Source organism: Erpetoichthys calabaricus, chromosome 3 (assembly GCF_900747795.2).
Source record: "Erpetoichthys calabaricus chromosome 3, fErpCal1.3, whole genome shotgun sequence".
In the NCBI taxonomy this organism is placed as follows: domain Eukaryota; kingdom Metazoa; phylum Chordata; class Cladistia; order Polypteriformes; family Polypteridae; genus Erpetoichthys; species Erpetoichthys calabaricus.
Window position 1 is genome coordinate 289,557,467 of NC_041396.2, and position 21,680 is coordinate 289,579,146.

The 21,680-nt window shown below is 41.4% G+C and overlaps 1 protein-coding gene across 2 annotated transcripts in view; it reads left to right on the top strand.

Annotated features, from left to right (window-relative positions):
* Window positions 1–20,523, top strand: part of map3k12 (mitogen-activated protein kinase kinase kinase 12) — a 215,929-nt gene extending 195,406 nt beyond the window's left edge. For both annotated transcript variants that reach the window (XM_028798492.2, XM_051924338.1), the window contains exons 10-14: window positions 6,315–6,452; window positions 9,639–10,455; window positions 16,654–16,724; window positions 16,840–17,128; window positions 18,657–20,523. In XM_028798492.2, coding sequence (XP_028654325.2) covers window positions 6,315–6,452; window positions 9,639–10,455; window positions 16,654–16,724; window positions 16,840–17,128; window positions 18,657–18,755 — 1,414 coding nt within the window. In that variant the 3' untranslated portion in view covers window positions 18,756–20,523. The remainder of the gene's footprint in view (window positions 1–6,314; window positions 6,453–9,638; window positions 10,456–16,653; window positions 16,725–16,839; window positions 17,129–18,656) is intronic.
* Window positions 20,524–21,680: the final 1,157 nt, after the last annotated feature.

Sequence of the window (21,680 nt, forward strand, 5' to 3'; positions counted from 1 at the left end):
GGGGCCGCTGCTGCATCTCGTCTGTGGACCCCATCACATTAAGGAGTCAACTTCAACTGTTTAAAACACTGTCGGGCAACCGGTGCGCCGCTATGGAATTTTCTAGGGGTGCCGTGAAAACTTTTGTAAACTATTTAAAATTGCTAGTGTTTTTGAACTTTTGGTTGATTAAAAAGATAATGTTTAAAAAATATATTTTATGTTGGAAAAACAGATAACGGTTAATCAGATTGTTGAATAAATGAATGTATTTATTTTGAATGCAAGTTAAAATTTTCGCTGTTCACCATTCATCATAATATCAACACCAGCGGTGTCAAAAACACATCTCGTGAGACTTAAAAAGTCTCGTTGTTAGAAGATCTCACTCACTGTACGGACAGAAGAAGGCGGAGCAAATATAGAACGAGAAAATACGAACGCTACTGTTTTTATTGGCGATTGTCCATAGATTGTGTTGTCACGACTTTATTTATGGGCAATCCCTCAGGTGTGCCGCGAAAGAAAATTTTTGTACTTAGTGCGCCGCAACTCGAAAAAGGTTGCCTTTTATTGGTTTAAAACGAGACTGAAGACTCTGTTCTATTCTCTGGCTTTCCGTGACCTTCACTGATCCTGATGGCTGCCCATCATCTTAGTCATCTTCTTTCTTTTTCTTTAACTTGCTGCTAACTGTATTTTGTCATTATTGTACTTTATTTATTTGTATTGTATGTTTTAATGTAAAGCACTACCGCAATACTGATGTTGTTTTAAATGTGCTCTATAAATAAATTAACATTGACAATTATGGAGGCCACTGTGCTCTTCATAGCTTCAGAAATGTTGTGGCCTTTCCTCAGATCCGTTTCTCGACACAATCCTCTCTGTGAGATCTGCAGGTAATTCCTTCGACCTTACGGCTTGGTTTTTACTCACCTGTTGGCCCTTTCCTAATTTTGTCCAGTCAGATGACCACAGGTGGAGTCCAGACAAGGTGAACAGCCATCTCAATGATGATCAATAGAATGGGATGCACTTGATCCAAAATGAAGGGTCTGAATACTTGTGTCAGTTGTTTGTTTTTGTTTGAAAAAATGTCTACAATCCCGTTTTCACTTTGTCATTATGGGTCATTGAGTGTAGATTGGTGGGCAAAAATGGCAAGGTTATCCATTTAACACTAAATCTACAACATATCACTGCGAAAAAATGAATGTCAAAACACTTATTATTATTATTAAGTATTTATATCAAGACATTAAATCTTGTTTTCCTTATTGTAAGAATTATTGACTTATCAAAAAATTTGTATTTACATTTTTTTTAGCTTACTTTAAGAAGTAAATTTTGCTTACCCCATTGGCAGAAATTTTTGTTAAATAAAAGCAACACAACTCCCAGTTACAGTGGTGCTTGAAGTTTGTGAACCCTTTAGAATTTTCTATATTTTTGCATAAATATGACCTAAAACATCATCAGATTTTCACTCAAGACCTAAAAGTAGATAAAGAGAAACCAGTTAAACAAATGAGACAAAAATATTATACTTGGTCATTTATTTAATAAGGAAAATGATTGAATATTACATATTTGTGAGTGGCAAAAGTATGTGAAGCTTTGCTTTCAGTATCTGGTGTGACCCCCCTTTGCAGCAATAACTGCAACTAAACGTTTCCAGTAACTTTTGATCAGTCCTGCACACCGGCTTGGAGGAATTTGAGCCCATTCCTCCATACAGAACAGCTTCAACTCTGGGATGTTGGTGGGTTTCCTCACATTAGCTGCTCGCTTCAGGTCCTTCCACAACATTTCGATTGGATTAAGGTCAGGACTTTGACTTGGCCATTCCAATACATTAACTTTATTCTTCTTTAACCATTCTTTGGTAGAACGACTTGTGTGCTTAGGGTCGTTGTCTTGCTGCATGAGCCACCTTGTCTTGAGATTCAGTTCATGGACAGATGTCCTGACATTTTTCCTTTAGAATTCTCTGATATAATTCAGAATTCATTGTTCCATCAATGAAGGCAAGCCATCCTGGCCCAGATGCAGCAAAACAGGCCCAAACCATGATACTACCACCACCATGTTTCACAGATGGGATAAGGCTCTTATGCTGGAATGCAGTGTTTTCCTTTCTCCAAACATAACGCTTTTCATTTAAACCTAAAAGTTCTATTTTGGTCTCATCTGTCCACATAACATTCTTCCAATAGCCTTCTGGTTTGTCCACGTGATCTTTAGCAAACAGCAGACAAGTAGCAATGTTTTTTTTTTTTTTTGGAGAGCAGTGGCTTTCTCCTTGCAACCCTACCATGCACACCATTGTTGTTCAGTGTTCTCCTGATCGTGGACTCATGAACATAAACATTAGCCAATGTGAGAGAGGCCTTCAGTTGGTTAGAAGTTACCCTGGGGTCCTTTGTGACCTCACCGACTATTACACGCCTTGCTCTTGGAGTGATCTTTGTTGGTCGACCACACCTGGGGAGGGTAACAGTGGTCTTGAATTTCCTCCATTTGTACACAATCTGTCTGACTGTGGATTAGTGGAGTCCAAACTCTTTAGAGATGGTTTTGTAACCTTTTCCAGCCTGATGAGCATCAACAACTTTTTTTGCGAGGTCCTCAGAAATCTCCTTTGTTCGTGCCATGATACACTTCCACAAACGTGTTGTGAAGAGCAGACTTTGATAGATCAAAACTCAGGGTGTCCACTCACACCTGATTGGCATCCCATTGATTGAAAACACCGGACTCGAATTTCATCTTCAAACTAACTGCTAATCCGAGAGGTTCACATACTTTTGCCACTCACAAATACGTAATATTTGATCATTTTCCTTAATAAATAAATGACCAAGTATAATATTTTTGTCTCATTTGTTTAACTGGTTTCTCTTTATCTACTTTAGGACTTGAGTGAAAATCTGATGATGTTTTAGGTCATATTTATGCAGAAATGTAGAAAATTCTAAAGGGTTCACAAACTTTCAAGCACCACTGTAAAGTGTTTTTTTGTCTGGTTTTTGTATGAGTATTTTTGCAGTGTAACAAAGTGTGCACACTGCAAAAAAAGCTTAGCTAAGAAATAAGATATAAACATTGAATTTCAAGCGGCACGGTGGCGCAGTGGTAGCGCTGCTGCCTCGCAGTAAGGAGACACGGGTTCACTTCCTGGGTCCTCCCTGCGTGGAGTTTGCATGTTCTCCCTGTGTCTGTGTGGATTTCCTCTGGGTGCTCTGGTTTCCTCCCACAGTCCAAAGACATGCAAGTTAGGTGCATTGGCAATCATAAATTGTCCCTTGTATGTGTGTGTGCCCTGCGGTGGGTTGGCGCCCTGCCCAGGGTTTGTTCCTGCCTTGTGCCTGTGCTGGCCTCTGATTTGGCTCCAGCAGACCCCCGTGACCCTGTGTTAGGATGTAGCGGGTTAGAGAATAACTGACTGACTGCCTGAATTTCAGGAGAAAATGACTTAATATTTCAATAAGTTAATTTTGCTTGCCAAGACATCTTAAAACGGGTTAGTTCCAGTCTAGAAATAAGAAAGCTCTGATAGGTGTTCAAAGATCTGAAATAACTAGAAAATGCTGTTTGTTAGAACAAATTACTTGAGATTAGACTTTCTACAGTGGAAATACACTCAATATTAGAAAATAATTTTTAATTTAGTTATTTTGCATTCTTAATTTTAGCACACTGAAAAATGAAGGCCAAGGAACAACAGAATTAATCACTAATATAAGTGAAAAATTCTTAATACCAGTGGAGAATGATTGTCCTGTTACTTCAAACAAGTTAGCTCCTCTTGCAATAGGTAGTCCAATATTTAATCTCCGAGCATTCAGTATTGTTGCTATGGACTGTCCACAGAAGGCACTACAACAACAACAACATTTATTTATATAGCACATTTTCATACAAAAGTAGCTCAAAGTGCTTTACATACACTACACGCCATGTCATGAATTCTTCACATGAAAGCCCTGCAATGCATTCAGGAGCAGCATCCGAGATTCCAGATCCAACAACAAAACAGCATCAGAGCTTAAAACGGGAAAATTATTTCACATAAATCACAGGACTGCAGTGAAGGGGTCCGAAGACCTTCTGAATCCACTGTAGTTGGGAGTCCTGCTTTGTTGTTTAAAGCCAATGCCCCCTGTGTGCGTTAGATGCCATGTCTTAATTGACATGAGTGCCCAGCTGGCATGGCTATATGGCCCAGAATGCAGCCCCCGACTAGCATAGCTGTATTTTTGCTATGATTTGGGCCAGTGTTTAATTTTTTTGCTTGTTTTTTTTTTCTTCTGCTGTCTTGTGGGTTCTTTGAAGCTTCACATATCAGGGAATATAAATACATGGTTGTTGCTTGTCAAAATCTCGTAATTTGATTACCGTTCATTTTTAAGTGTGTCACGTCACCATTCTGTAACTTTAAGATTATGTGATTATGTTACCAAAACATGCAGCTCTGTTACTATGGACTGCCCACAGAAGGCACTACATGCCATGTCATGAATTCTTCACTTGATAGTCCTGCAGTGCATTCAGGTGCAGCATCCAAAATTCTGGATTAAACAACAAAACAACATCGGAGCTTAAAACAGGAAAATTATTTTACATAAATCTTAGGACTACAATGAAGGGGTCTGAAGACTTTCTGAATCCGCTGTAGCTGGTAGTCTTGCTTGGTTGTTTAAAGTCATGGCCCCTGTGTGTGTTGGATGCCACATCTTAATTGATTCGAATGCCCAGCTGGTATGACTATATGGCACAGAGAGCAGCCCCCGACTAACATAGTTGTATTTTTGCTATGATTTGGGCCAGTGTTTAATTTTTTTTCTTGACTGGCAGAGTGGCATCCCGGCAGTTGGGTGACAAGGCAGTCCTCAGATCCACCATGTCTCCGCTTGGTACATGGGTGTTGCTTGTCAAAATCTCGTAATTTGATTACCGTTTATTTTTAAGAGTGTCACGTCACCATTCTGTAGCTTCAACATTATGTGATTATGTTACCAAGACATACAGCTCTGTTGCTATGGACTGCCCACAGAAGGCACTACATGTCACGTCATGAATTCTTCACTTTATAGCCCTGCAATGCATTCGGGTGCAGCATCCGAGATTCCGGATCCAACAACCAAACAAGGTCAGAGTGAGCCTTCACGGCTGAACACCTTTTGATTTTTTGATTCACAGCAATTCTCCTTTCGGCTTTTGTAGTAGGCTGGTGTCTAGATTTTGGTAGCTTCATGTCTCCTAATTCTTGTACAGTTTTGAGTCTACATTTTTGTGGCAGCTCACCTTTAAATTATTGTATGGTTTTGAATCTGCAATTTTGGTGGCAGTACGCCTTCTGATTGTCAACTTCAGTTAGTTTTTGTTTTGGGCAAGGCTTCTGTGGTTTAAGGATTCGAGACTCTGTTCTTCCAGCAAGGCTGTCAGTGTCAGAAAGGGAAAGAACTGAAAAATAAATGAAGAAAGTGTGTGGGATGAGTCAGAATCCAAGAGGAATGCCAAAGCCAAAATGAGAACTAAGAATCGTAAGTCAAAGGAGCAGAAGCTTATAAACTGAGAGATTTGAGTGTGTAGCAAAGTACAGAAAGAGTTTGGCTTTTAGAAATGCGGACAATCTTCCGGGACATATTTTGAAGACCATCAAAATTAGAGACGCCAGAACTGCATGACTGCTGGTAAACACCCCCCTAGCATTCCATGATTGCGTCTAGATGAGAGTTCAAAACCACACTATGGCAAAATGGAAAATAATACCTTATTAATTAATTATAGATGTTTATGATACCCTCGTGCAAAAGGTATTTGAATGTCATTTGGCTTTTGACTTGTAGCAATTTTCCTTTTAGTTCCATTAACAGTTCTGCTTCTACTTTTGACGAAAGCATGTCTTTTGATTTTTGACTTGCAGTATCTTACCTTTTAATTTCACGTTTCAGTTTTGTGACAGTACGTCTTTTATTTTTTAACCAACTTCTGACTGTTTCTCTCTTGTCTTCACCTGCACTTTGGTATATTCTCTGATTTTCGATATCAGCCCTTGCAAAGGTTTTCCAAATAAACTTATTCTAGCTACCCTATCCTGTGGTTTTGCCATGTTCCTTTTTGCCAGCAGGTAATTCAGAGGGTCCCATAGGAAGTGAAAACGCAAGTGAGTGTTGCATGTGCTGCAGCCTGGCAGATTACCCTTGAGAAAGCATCTGGCGCAGCATATGTGACATTACCACTGCTTCTTGACCATACCATGACAAGCAAACAGAGTTTCAGTGAGTTGTACCGGCCACTTTTATCCAACCATGTTGTGTCTCTTCCAGGAGGGAGCAATCTCTGGATAAGAAGTATCCCGGGCTATTCAAGCATCACCCTTCCCGGTCCGGAGGTTCAACCAACTCCATGGAGAAGCTCATGAAGAAACGCAATGTTCCCCAGAAACTTCCCTCCCATAGCAAACGGTGAGGCAGCAGAATGCTAAGACAATATGAAGATGTCTGAGCGTGTCTTCACACACAATTCAAAATGCTGACATCTTTGTTGATGTTTTGCTGTGTTTTCCAATTTTATATCCTAGTACTTTTGGATGTCACACAAAGTGGGTTTCAACAGTCCTGCGCTGTTATGGGCACAGTTTTATATATACACTCCAATAATGCTTTAATTCACCATCAGATCTTTGACCAGCAAAAACATCCTTCCGTTCATTAAGGTTTTACAAAATACTATAGCATACATTTTAAAAGCACAAAGCAAAAATATTTATCTCAAACAAGGAGTTATTTTATGTTGGTTATGTTTTATTAATGGTAGGGACCTGCAGCTCTGGGCTGAGGAGGAGCTCCGGACTTGTTTTAGTGTAGAGTCTTTCAGCTTGCTAAACTGACACACTTCATAGATTATTATCATTGTTCATGTATAGGTTTGGCATCCATCCATTGTCCAAACCGCTATATCCTAACACAGGGTCACGGTTCTGCTGGAGCCAATCCCAGCCAGCACAGGGAGCCTTGCAGAAACCAATCCTGGACAGGGCGCCAACCCACCGCAGGGCACCCACACACCAAGCACACACTAGGGACAATTTAGAATTGCCAATCCACCTAACCTGCATGTCTTTGGACTGTGGGAGGAAACATGCAGACATGGGGAGAACATGCAAACTCCACGCAGGGAGGACCCGGGAAGCGAACCCGGGTCTCCTAACTGCGAGGCAGCAGCGCTACCCACCGTGTCACCCTATGTTTGGCATGCTCTGCATTTTGCAGCCTTTCTGTTCTCCATTGTTGCTACCACCTGGTTTTGACCCCTGCCAATTTAAAGACTTCACTTAGGGGTTCCCTATCAGATAATGATAAATATCCTTAATATGCAGGTTTTTCTGTAGTTTGGGGTTTTTAACCATGTGTGTTATGTGTTGAATTAACACAGTCAATTTCATTAATGTCTCAATTTTCTTTATTAATGCCATTTTAAAAATCTTGTGGCTACAGTTGCGCACTAATGATGAAATATAAAGATGGCAATGATCGCTGTATGCGTTATCCCTCCATTGGTAAATCTCTGTATTTATGCAAGTTTTGGAGATCATGTGACTACAATTGTACATCAATGACGTTGTATAAATACAGCAGCAATTGCTCTATGTGTTATCCCTTGATTGACAAAGCTCTTTTTGTGCAATGCCATTTTGAAGATCATGTGACTAGGATTTTGCTCCAATGACATTATATAAAAATGACAGTGATCACACTATGCGTTTTCTCTCGATTGATAAACCTCTTTACTTCGGGGACACCGTTTTCAAGATCAAGTGACTACGAATATGCACAGATAATGTTGTATAAATACAGTAACCATCACACTTTGTGTTATCCCTCGACTGATACATTTCTTTGTTTGTGCAACACCATGTTGAAGATGACGTAACTACGATTGAGCACAGATGATGGTGTGTAAATACGACAGTGATTGGACTATGTGTAATCCCTCAATTGTTAAATCTCTTCATTTATACAGCACTGTTTTGGAGATCATGTGACTATGATTGTGCACGGATCATCTTGTATAAATACAGCAGTGATTGCTCTATGCGTTATCCTTAATTTATAAATCTCTTTATTTGCACAATGCCGTTTTGAAGATCACGTGACTGGCATTGCACGTCAATGACATTATATAAATTTGACAGCGATCACACTATGCGTCATCCCTCGACCGATTAAATCTCTTTATTTGTGCAACACCATGTTGAAGAGCACATGACTACGATTTTGCACCAATGACATATAAATATGACAGTGATCAAACTATGCATTATCCATTAATTTATAAATCTCTTTATTTGCATAGTGCCATTTTGAAGATCACATGAGTAGGATTGTGCACCGATGACATATAAATTTGACAGTGATCACACTAGGCGTTTATCTATCGATTTTATAAACCTCTTTATTTCTGCAACTCCATTTTGAAGATCACATGAGTAGGATTGTGCAACGATGATATATAAATATGATAGCAATCACACTATGCTTTATCCATCGATTTATAAATCTCTTTATTTACACAACACCATTTTGAAGATCACATGACTAGGATTGTGCACTGATGACCTTATATAAATATGACAGTGATCACACTATGCATTATCCCTTAGTTTTTGAATTTCTTTATTTATGCTTTGACAATCATGTGACTACGATTGTGTACAGAAGATGTTGTGTAAATGCGACAGCGAATGGACTTTGTGTAACCCCTCGTCTGATAAATCGCTTCTCAAACCTCTTAACGTCGGCTTGTTTTTCACATAGGCCTTAGTGGGACAAGTGTGTTTTGGTTTTGACTTTGCTTTGCCCTTGACTTTTTGAGTTTTGTTTTGTCCGTTTGATTCCAGGTTGCCTGGTTTGACTTGATCGTACAGTTTCAATGAATCTCTTTTGTCTCTGACTATGTGTTGGTTTTTGTTATCATCTCCTGGTACTTTATAGTTCTCACCGTAATCTTCAGGCACTGCACTGTGTCCACAACATAATACTCACTTTACAGTCTGGCAACCAAAACAATTAACATCCTCCTTTTTAAATTTTTTTTTAGCTTTCTTTCATGGTCTGATAGATCATTTCAAATTACAGGAGCCAGGAATCCTCATTATATTCGTGCTGTTTGGGTCTAACAAAGCAAAGTTATGAGTGGTTTCCTCCATGTCTGTACATTGTTTTGCTTGTTGCCTCCATTTTCAGACCCCATTTTGTGCTACCAGGTGACAAGGCTCTAGCACCTCTTTTTTAAAAGATGAGTGTAGACTTCAGCGTCTGTGCCCAGAGAGGGGGCAAATCCATAATGTCCATTATGGTGGATTCAAATGCTTTCAGATCTCTGTTGGACTCCTCAGACTCCGACAACTGCACACCATTTAGGGTTTCTTCCTCTGAATGCCATCACACTGCACAAAACTTTCATACATTCATAAGCAGTTGTGTGCCCAATCTGTCTGCAGGAAGTTCTCAATACTCTTGTCTGGTATCCCGTGACTGTCAACTGCCCTTGAGATCCTAGGAATGACCAATCACCTAACTGAATGCCTGGCAAGTAATTTGCCCTTCTGAACAGAATACCTAACCGAAAGTTCTGTCTTTGTCTTGCAGCCCGGACCTCTTGAAGTCTGAGGTGATCCTCCCTAAGCTGGACTCCTCAATGACACAAGTCACCATTCCTGCTTGTCCCAACAAAGGTTCCACATCACCAGGGAGGTCCCGTCGAGGGAAGCCTCGGTACCGCAAAGCTGGCAAGGGGAGCAGTGTGGACTTGGTGGGTCTGAGGACTGCCTTGTCACCCAACTGCCGGGATGCCATTCTGCCAGTCAAGCAGGCAGACCCCGGTCTCAGGGATGGGAGTGCAGTGTCACCTAATGGACAGGATGCCAGCCAAGCAAACAAACACCTCGACTCCGAGTCAATGACAAGGGCTGCTGTCTCTCCGGCTTACCGTGATATCGCTCTGCCCTCCAAACACCTGGACCCCAGTGCGGCACTCCGAGGGCTGCAGCATGACATCCTACTAAAAAAAATGTCCTCCTCCAGCCCCGATCTTATCGCCACCACCCTGGAAGCTGATAGCAGGAAGCACGATGAAAGGAGCATGGACTGTAACAGCTTGAGTGCAGGAGCGGGTCTGGATAGGGCGGAAGGTGGAGGAGGAACTGACGACCTAATAGATACCCCACCTCGCAGTGACACTCCCAGTGAAGATGCCGTCTCCATCCCTTTCTCCAGTAGCCCAGATTCACCATGTGGGAGGGGTGGAGCTACAGGGCGGGGCACAGTGCTGGGGCAGCCACGCCTCCCCATGGAAGGAGAAGAAAAGGAGGACTGCCCCGGAGTGAGCCGGGTGGTCCGAGGAGGCGTACAGCAGCACCTCACCCCCGCAGCTCTGCTGTATCGCTCAGCAGTAACCAGGAAGCAGGTATGTCCTGGGGTGGGCACATGTCTCTCTGGATTTAGGAACTGGAGTCCATTAATACAAAATGAGAACATTACAGCACATTCTTAATAAAATGTAGCATGAGTGTGACCCTTCTAATCACCCATCCATCTTCTAGTCCAGGGGTCTGCAAAGTCAGTCATGGAGAGCTGTAGTGGCTGAAGGTTTTAGTTCTAACCAGGTTCCTTAATTAGAAATCAATCCTTGTCAATACCAGATCTGATTTACTTGTATGGCTTCTTAGTGTTTTCATTTTGTCATGCCAGCTCATTCTTTAGATCCAAATTTCTTCCTTTCTGATGATATCCTCCACATGGTTTGTAGCCTGAAGCAGATGAGTCTTTCTCAGTCCTTCCAAATATTTTAGTTAAAATAGGACAGATCTTGATTAATACACAGGTGACAACCAGCAGTTCCTTTGTCATATGCCTGTTATTGAAAATAAGGAGCAAACAATAACAGGAAATACAGCTGTGTGAGACAGAAATAAGGGCGAGACCCCTAAAGTGAAACATGAAAATGCAATAAATGCTTCTTCAACAGCCATAACTGACTTCTCATGAAGAAACTGAGCTGCAACAAAATACTACGGCCCTCCAGGACCGACTTTCTAGACCCCTAGTCTAGTCGCTTAATTCAAATTCGGGCTTGCATTGAGAATTTTGCTATTATTATTTTTGTCATTTTTATTGTTATTATAACTTTCTGTGTATTTTTAAATCTATAGTTGCATTATTTTATGTTTTTATATACCGTAGTGTCTTCCATGTCTGTCTATTTACAGTATGTAAACTTGCTAAGGGACAGTTGTAGAGTATATCTGACCTATATAGTGCCTTTCATAGCTACCAGTCTTTAATGCCCTAAATCTATCTATCTATCTATCTATCTATCTATCTATCTATCTATCTATCTATCTATCTATCTATCTATCTATCTATCTATCTATCTCATAGTGCCTTTCATATCTATTTATCTGTCATATAATGCTTTTTATATGTACTTATCTATCTATTATAAGGTGCTTTTCTCATTTATCTATTTGATTTTGCATCTTGAACACAAATAGATTAAGTGGCTTCAGTAAACAGATGATTGGATAAAACTAAAAATCTTAAGTCTTACTCAATTTTTTTTCATTGGTTCTTGTAATCTGTAAATCTGATCATGGCCTGCCTTTTATTGCTACCAGGAAAGTTTCTAGGCTTTTTCATTCCTATAAATAATAAAACAGGGATCAAAGACCGCATTCCTATTCTGATTATTAAATAATATTATTGGTAACTACAGTTGATTGGAGTTAAGAAATCATTCATTATATTTGTTTTCATATTTTTGACAGTTAAAATGAGTTCATATGAGTATAACTTATAATTGCACTATTACTCATGCTGGGTGGCACAGTGGTTAGCCCGGGTGTTTCACTGCCCCGAGTTCCTGCTTCAAATTCCTGCCCTTTGTTCTCTCTATGGAGTTTGTGTCTTTTATTTTTCCCCAAGTACACTGCTTTCCTCCAACATGCCAGTTCATTGGAGTTGCTAAATCATCCCAGTAGAGATGTGTGCAGGTTTGTGTTCTGTGCCTGATGCTACCTGATAAGCACCAGCCGCCTGCAGCTCGCGAATTGGATTAGAGAGTGGATTATCATCATAATCATCATCATCATTATGAGTGGCTGTGTGTGTATGCATGAACGGCTCCTCTCATGGCCTTGTGTCCAGGTCTGCTGATATAAGAATAGCTTGTCCATGACTCTGTAGAAAGATGAATGGATTATTACGTATCCATTTTCATAATCAGCTTTTTCCAGAGTCACAGGGAGTCATCGTCTATGGCGAAGTATTGCAAACAAAGCCAATGCCTGGTCAGCGGAGATGCAACTCCATTTTTGTTGTATTTATTATTATACTCAATAATTATAAGGTTATTATTTTCTCCAGGAGTGACTTTGTCTATAATATAGTCATCAGCACATTGCCGTTGTACATTTTATCAATGACTATTTAAATCATTTATGTCGACATCTTTTTTCAGCATAATTTAGAATGAGATAATCAAAGTATTTATCAGTACTGAACAGTTGTCCTTACAGGGTTATTAATTTGTGTTATTTATTGTCATTTTTTTTACCAATGTATAATTTATTTTATAATTCAGTTCACATAAAAATGAATTTATTTATATGATTTTTAGATGCCTTTCAAGGACACCTTACAAAACAACTTAATAGCAACAGTCACAATATAAAATAAATAAAATCACAGTTACAATAAAACCAGTATTAATACAGCATTAGAATATTTTAATTAAATTATGTCCAACAGAATAAACAAGCTGTGTTTTAAGACACTGTTTAAAAATAAGAAGAGAGTCGATGTTACGAGAGATTTGTGGCAGAGAGTTCCAGAGGCGAGGGGCCGCTCAACTGAAAGCATAGCAAACAGTCACAATATAAAATAAATAAAATATCACTGCTACAATAAAGCCAGTATTAACACAGTATTAGAATTAAATATGCCAAACAAAATTATGTCCAACAGAATAAGCAAGCTCAAACAGGTGTGTTTTAAGATGGGATTTAAAAATAAGAGAGTCGATGTTACAAATGTCTTGTGGCAGAGAGTTCCAGAGGTGAGGGGCCGCTCGACTGGTAGTCAGGTGAACAGGAGGTATAATAAGGAGGAGGAGGAGGATCCAAGAATATGGGAAGGAGTAGGAATGTGAAGAAGACCAGAGAGATATGGGGGTGCCGGATCAGGAAGGGTCTTGAAAGTACAAAGCAGAATCTTTAAACTGATGTGCTATTTAACATGGAGCCTGTGAAGTTGCTGAAGGACAGGAGTTAGGGGTTCTATGGAAAGGGTTCTGATAACGATACGAGCAGCAGCATTCTGAACCAGTTTGAGTTTGTGGAGGAGTTTGTGAGGATAGAATTACAATAATCAATACAAGATGTAATCACAGCGTGCACAAGAATAGCAGAAACAAGCGTAGACAGCTAATATTACATACATGGAAGTATGCAGACAGAGTGATTTTATTAATATGTGCCTCAAATTTTAAGGTACTGTCAAGAATGACACCCAAACTCTTAACCTAGCAGGATGAAGAGACTAGAGAATGATCAATAGTCAGTGAAATATTGTCACATTTGGCCAACACAGCTTTAGTTCCTACCAGAAGAACCTCTGTTTTATCACCGTTTAATATGAGAATGTTAGCAGACAGCCAAGGGAAGAAGGTGGAATCCGGCTTAGTAGACAGACAGAGCTGGGTGTCATCAACATAACAATGGACATGAGTATCAAATTTCCTAAAAATATGACCAAGAGGCAGAAGGGAAATAATAACTAGATGGGGAACACCACTAACAATTGGGCAAACTTGTGATCTGATTTTTTTTTTTTTGTAACTGTACAAACTGAGTTCGATCTGAGCGAGAAGATTTAAAGCAGGCATGTGGAGTGCCTATGATAGCAATTGACTCTAAGCTGTCTAGGAGGAGAGATTGTGTTAAAGGCAGAGCGAAGATCAAGGAGCACAAGTATGGTTAACAGCTGCCATCAGCAGGTCATTGGTGACTTTGATCAGGGCTGTCTCTGTGCTGTGACAGACTGAAAGTGTTCAAACAAATGGTTTTCCGTAAGGTAAGATTCAACCTGCACGGTGTTATGGTGCGGGTTGGCTCCACGCTACCAGATTCTTCCAGGAGCCTCTTGAACTCATCACAGACGGTATTATCACTAAGATGAGTTGGGCAAATGATGACACATACACATAGCAAGGGGTAGGTGCATGAAGTGATTCAGTGCTTTTATTAAAGTGCAGTTCTTCATCCATTATAAATAAATAATCCATTGAGAGTCCAAATGATAGTGGAGGTTAAAAACAAATAATCCAATAAAACAAGGTTAACTCTTTTAGGGCAGATGTCGACTTCTGTCGACACACGGGGTTGAGGGCAGATGTCAACTAAAGTCGACATCCATGGGCAGAGGGAGATAATCAGCTGTAAACGTTGAGAAAACTCGCCATTACGTTATAGGTAGACCCTCTTTGCTAGGAGGGATGACTTGACATCGAATCCCTGCGTGTGCATGAGTAGCATAGAGTAAAGAATATCTAGAATGGCATCGACATCTGATGAGAGAGCGAAGCGAATGCACAAAGCAAAATACGCACTGGATGAAAATTTGCATATATTTTATTATTTTGAATTGGACTCTGACTTGTCGTACTCCAGTTTTGGTGCAAGTGATCTGGAGATTGAGATCTAAAACAAAAGTGAGGTACCAGCATCAGCTGAACGGTCCCCAGCTGATCCGCCATTGCTGCCCTTGCCCCCACGTAGCCGCTGCCACAGCAGCCAGAGACCTCTAACACACGGCGACAGGGCACTGCATGCAGCAACAGATGTTTTATGTTGATTTATAGGAGAAACTATTACTTTCTGTGCTTTTCATTTTTGGAAAAATATTCAGCCTTGGGAGAAAAGGAAAAGAAAAATCAACCCTAAAAGAGTTAAAACACTGTGCAGGAAGCTTTGGACCACATATCTGAGCCCTGATGCACCTCCTCCCCTTATCCTAGACGGACCTTGCAACTGATGGGCACAGCCTTCCTACTTCCACTGGTCCAGATCCCTACCATCTCATGGCACCCAGCAAGGCTCCCAATCCAGACCTCACTCCAAGGCTCGGGTCCCTGTGACCATCCGTGGCCCTGGCAGGGCTCCTCATCTGAGCCTCCATGACTCCCACTGCCTTCCCGGACTTACACGGAAGTGGCATCAAAGTCACTCGAGCTCCTTAATCGCTCAGCTGGAGTAACTGTCTCCAGCCCCTGAGCGTTGGCCACACGTTCTCCAAGGGACTCTCCTTCCACCTGCCTGCCCCCCTCACTCCTGGCCTCTTTATCTCTCTCTCTCTCCTTTCTTTTTTTCTGTCCTTTTCTGTTGCGCCAGCTCACTTTTTATCTTCCTCTCTGGACACAGCACCTCGATAGTGAATGCAGAAAGCCCGTGGAGTAACTAAGAAAAAACACACCCTCACATGCAGGCGTGCGCCGTCAGGATCACCTGAACAACTCCCTGAAGCCACACAAACACGCACACCCACGGAGATCGAGCCGGCTGTTTCATTATTCAAAAACTGACCACTGCTGCTTAGCCTCGGACCCGCTATACCACACACGCCAACGGTTATTTCAAGTGTTTTTGAAAGAAAAAGTAAATTTGAGAATGGAAAATAACTATTTGGGTTGTAGGGATCAGCACCAGATTTCCTAAGAATTGGAGTTACAACTGCTGTTTTAAGAGATAAAGGAACAAGAGCAGAGAATAGGGATGAATGTATGATGTTGGTTATTAAAGAGAAGGAAAACAGGATTTAACCACAGTAGGAAGTGAAGGTAGAGGGTTTAGATTTTCTAAAAATGCCAGACATTTCCTCCACAGTTGGGAATTGAATTGAGCACATGGGTTGTTATTCTCGCATAATTCAGCTCAGGGTGATGAGGGGCTGGAGCCTAACCTGACAGCTCTGGGTGTGCACATACCCACTCTGGACCCATTTAGCATTTCCAACTTACCGAGCACACACACACACACAATGTTGTCTCGGCAAACTGGCACATAAACTCTACTTTATAATGTAGATATGCACATTACAAAAAAAAAAAAAGAAAAAGAAGAAAGAAATAAAATGAAACTGAAGCCAAATACTACAGACCATAATTGTGGTTGAGAGAACAAGAGGGTCAAATTCGAAAGCACACACGAGAAAGGAGCACAATTGTTAACTTTACGATTTGGTAATGGCAGTTCAGATAAGAATTTTTCATTCATAGCCGTCCTTTTATCCCCCACATGGGTCCCCGACCTCGGAGGAAACACCCCTAGCAATGCTGGAAGTGGATCTAAATAACCACTGGCAGCCTCTGAGGACACAAATTGAGCCACATACACACTGGTATGAGGAGAACATACAATTTCCATACAGACAATTTCCAGGTGCAGGATTTGAACCCAATATGCTGGATCTTTGAGGCTGTAGCACTAACCACTGTGCCACTGTATTTCAGTTTAGTGCTACATATTTTTAATTCATGTGCTCATATGTATGTTGCGTCACAATGTCTCTTACATCATCTAATGATCTTCTCCTACCCCCACCTAAATAGAAGAGGGGTGTCTCTTCAGAAGAGGAGGAGGGTGAAGTCGACAGCGAGGTAGAGTCTCCACGACGTCAGAGGTAAGTCCACCAGGCCAGAGTCCTACAAGTCTGTTGAGCTTCTCTCTGTCTCCTAGATGGGCCAAATTTCCCCTTTTTCTTCATATCTCTCTCTCTCTCTCTCTCCTTTGTGCAGGCGGCCAGCAGGGATGACTAAGTGCCAGTCTCTGTCCACCTTCAGCTCAGAGAACTTGTCTGTGTCAGATGGGGAAGAGGGCAACACCAGTGACCACTCCCACAGTGGCACTCCTGATGTTGTCAGCACCAATACAGATGAAAGGCTGGATGACAAATCCGATGACCTGTTGTCTCAGAGCTCCGAGATTCCGGTGGATGCTCTTCAGCAGTCAGACGGGCTGTCCGAGAAAGAAGCGATGGTGCGGGAGGTGAAGACGCAGCTGAGCACAGAACAAAGCGCTTATGAGGTGAGAATCTCCTTCTCACTTTCCAGTCTTCTCATGCTGGCATGTCTACCAGGATCTGTTGTTCAACCAGCCTTATTTTTTTTTTCTCTTTCCGGTGCTTTCTTATACATGGCTGTTAACTGTTAAAGCACTTTACCTGTGTTCTTGGGCAATTGCGTCTGAGTCTCTTGGTCGTCTTTAGAATTTCTCATGTCACAAGCCCATTTCTGTTGAGCCATTGTGTCCAGTTTTATCACCATTTTCTTCATTCTATCCTGCCGACTACACTACTCTCCTTTTTGTTTTTGCATCAACCACTAAGCAGTTTATTCAGTCTATTAAGAGTTTGTTCCTTCAGCAAATTTCTCATTCATTCTGTTAAAACGAAAAGGGGGCACCCTTATAGTGAATCTCCTTACCTACTATAATACACTATGTGGACAAAAGTATCGGGACACCTGACCATTACATCAACAGGGACCGTAATGACATTGCATTCAGATACATAGACTTTAATATAGAATTGGTTCCCCCTTTTATAGATAATAACCGCTTCTACTCTTCTTGGAAGGCTTTCCACAAGATTTTGTAGTAGTAGGGTGCTGTACCGTGTTAGCCATTATGGATGTAGTGAGACGTTAAGCAAAATGACGCCTTTTATTGGCTAAGTAGAAAGATTACTATATGGAAGCTTTCGAGGAAACTTCTTCAGGGAAAATGACAGTTTGCATAACTTCTCACAAGATTTTGTAGTGTTTCTGTAGGAATTTGTGCCCATTCACTCTGGAGAGTATTTATGAGGTCCAGGCACTGATGTTGGATGAGGAGGCCTGGCTCACAATCTTCATTCCAGTTCATCCCAAAGGTGTTCGATGGGGTTGAGGTCAGGGCTCTTCTTTCACACCGAACTCATCCAGCTGTGTCTTCTATGGACCTTGCTTTGTGGGACACAGTCATACTGGAATAGAAAAGGGCCTTCCTCAAGCTCTTTCCACAAAGTTGGTGTTGTCCAAAATGTCTTGGTATGCTGAAACATTAAGATTCACTGGAAGTAAGGGTCCTATCCAAAACCCTGAAAACCAGTCCCTCACCATTATCCCTCCTCCTCCATACTTCACAGTCAGGTAGGTAACGTTCTACTGGCATTCCACCAAACCCAGACTGCCAAACTTTCCTTAAGTTTCCATCTAGGTCAAACAAGTACTTGAATTGATCTGCGCACCCCCTTGTCTCTCCTACTTCTGCACCATGTGTGGTTCTCTCTCTACTATAGAAATATCCCCTGTTCTGCTACTTTGTGCCATCCTGATGGTGCACTTACCAGTCGGGCTCCTTTCCACTCCAATATTTCATGTTGTCTTCTTAGATTTCCTGTTCATTTATATCATATCCCACATTTGTGTTCACTCAGTCCGTTTCTCACCATACCTTCAATGTGGTCCTCCTTTGGCCTCTGTCTGATTTAAAGTATTGTAAATCTTCTACTCTAAATGTTTCCCTTTGCCCCTGCTCATCAAGTGACTGTCCTTTCTTTCTCGTTCTCCAACAGAATCCCTCGGTTTACGATGACTCTGACTGCGACAGTACGGAACTGGACCACTCGGGCAGTACGGATATCAACCGCCTGCCAAACATGGCGACCTGGTGATGCCTGCAAGAAGTCCATCCTGCTCCTCCTCTTCCTCCTCCCACCATTACCACCACCACCACCACTTGCCTGTATATACGCCCATTACAGGGGCCACCACACCACTCCACCAAAGGATCTCCACCTCTCTTTTTTTCCATGGGGGTTCGTTTTGAATCAATAGCTTAAGTTCTGTACTTATTTTTCCAATGAATGTATGGAGGTATTGAACTAGTTTTAAGGAACTTCACACAAAATGACTAGTTGGCCAATATGGCAGCTGAGTGATCTTCATGGCTCTAAGTGTTGAAATGCATAACCCCTACAGGATACACAATTCAAAATCTTTGCACTTGTTCCCTTGAAAAAGTGTGCAGTCACCTATTGTAACGAATTCTCACCATCATAGGATTGGTCTCTAATGTCCATACACTTGACCAGAAAAGAATGAGGCCAACATAAAAATTCAACAAAATGTCACTGGGCTCTATTAACATGGTGGAAAGTAAGATGGACGGGACAGCATTGTGCTCAAATTGAGGAACGGATCAGAAGTTCTTGGGAAGACCAGAGAACACAAGACCAAGTTCCTTTGGGAAAGTCTATCCATGATCTCCAATTGAGTTAAGGATCAGAAGCTCATGGGCAGACCAGAGAACACAAGACCAAGTTCCTTTTGGAAAGTCCATCCATGATCTCCAATTGAGGAAAGGATGAGAAGTTCTTGAGCAGGCTAGAGAACACAAGACCAAGTTCCTTTTGGAAAGTCTGTCCACGATGTCCATAGTATCAGTTCTGTGGATCAAGGTCAAAGTGAAACTCTCCAGTTGGAGCTGTTCATTATTGTACTTGATGCTCTCCTCCACCTTGGAATATCAAGTTGGCTGTCCTCAACTCCTTTTTTTTTAGACATTCCAAGCCACAAGCTTTGGTGGGTATGACCCTACAAGTCCCCAGATATCATTCTCGATAAGGACTACCATTGGTCATTTTATGGTTCCAATGGATTGTGTTTGTAGGAAAGTTTGGAAATGAGAGGGAGGCCATTTAGTCCTTCAAATTTTTTTAAATACTCAGGGTTTGGGTAGGGGATTCTCTTCAGCTAAATGAATAGAATGTTTGCTTCAGATTCCCATTAACTCTCGACAAAATGCTTCCTAGCTCTTATTTGAAATACACTTTCACTAGTAAGCTCCAATCTGTGATACACCGATCAACATTCACAACTCACAGAACGTGATAACCAGTTGACCGTAATCTTTACCTGGCCTCAGTGTTGAGCACTTATCTCCTTGTGCTAAGGTGGACAGATGACAGCTCGTAATGTTGTTATTTAAAAAATGGTTCAAGAAAATGAATTGGGTGTCACGAAAAATGAAAAGATATGGGAGGGAATTGGTCATCAACTTTATCATATCAATAACAACCTGAGTGTGCAGATGAAGAAGTAGTCAGAATTTATAAAGTAAGTCAAAACAGCATTGGGATGAAACCATGTGAATGTAGGAATTAGGGAGGCCTAATGTAATAGGAAACTAAACAAGCAAAGCTCAGAAATGGCAAGAACCAAAAGGGTTGTCACGTATAGAAAAGCCTATGGAAATAGGGCTCCACTGAGCCTTACAGGGCAGCTAGGTGTGCCTAGAGAATGGCATCACCACGTTTCAGGCAGGACGGTACCCACCCCTTAAAGGAATGACCTTAGTCCTACTTGAACCTCTATAGTAGATTTGAAAGCTGGAGTTCAGGGTTATATATTCAAAATGAAAGCAGATTTCAAAAATGTATTTCAAACAAATTGTATAAGACAGAAATACATTCTGCACAACTAAAAGGACCAGTGAATGCCACCAACTTCATTTTCATGCAAGATGGTGCCCCATGTCATTTCCACTTGGAGGTCTGGTGTTACCTGAACCAACACCATTCCAGGACGATGGATTGGAAGAGGAGGACAACAAGATCTTGCTCATCGTCTATGGCCTCCCAGGTCTCCAGACCTTACCCCCTGCAATTTTTATCTATGGGGGTACATTAAAGTAAGAGTGTTTGTTCCACCTATGCCTACTAATCTTCAAGATTTGCGACATTGAATTGAGGAAGCTTAGGGACCAGTTGACTCGTGTGTGGCAAGAAATGGTCTACCGTTTTGATGTTTGTCGTGCTACACATGGTGCTCATGTTGAGTGCATGCAACCTCGAAGGACCATAGGACCAAACTTTGAACTTTCCTCTATCCGGTGATGTGCGGAATGTGTTTCTGTCTTAAACAGTTTGTTTGAAATCAATTTTTGAAATCTGCTCTTTCATTTTGAATAGCCCTGTATAGTAAGGCCTTGTTGATACTTATCACGTGAAGCCTGTCAGCGACCAAAACGCATTTATAGTTGTGGCGGTCCAATTGATCAACATTTCGACGTTCTCTTAGTAAGTAGGTAACAGCGTTTTTAGTCAATGTCGAATATGTTACAATTTCACAGCAGAAGGATGCAAATTATTTACATGATCAGCGGAAGATGTTAACGGCAGCATGGATCAGGGCTAGGACGAGTGTCAGACTCAATCGGCAAAAATGGCGAGGGGAGATCATGTCTGATATTCTCGTGAATGGGTGGCGTACATGAGGAAGAAATTTTTGCATGTCTTCCTTACACATTGATGACCTGTTTATCATATTCAGCCCTTGCGTTCATCATTCTAGCACTTACGTAAGTGTGGTAGGATCACAGCTGCCACCAGCATCTCCTCGAAATTCAATTTCGATACTCGGTACCATGTCTGGATTACCGCATAGTTAGGAAAAATTCTTTTGGTGGAGTGTATGGGAGAACCTATCCGTGTCTGATGTGTCAAGTGTGCACCAGGCTTTAGTCACTACTACTGGGAACTGAGCAGTAACCCTCAGTGGTCCGACACTTTAAACAAACGTGACAGACGAGGAGACCA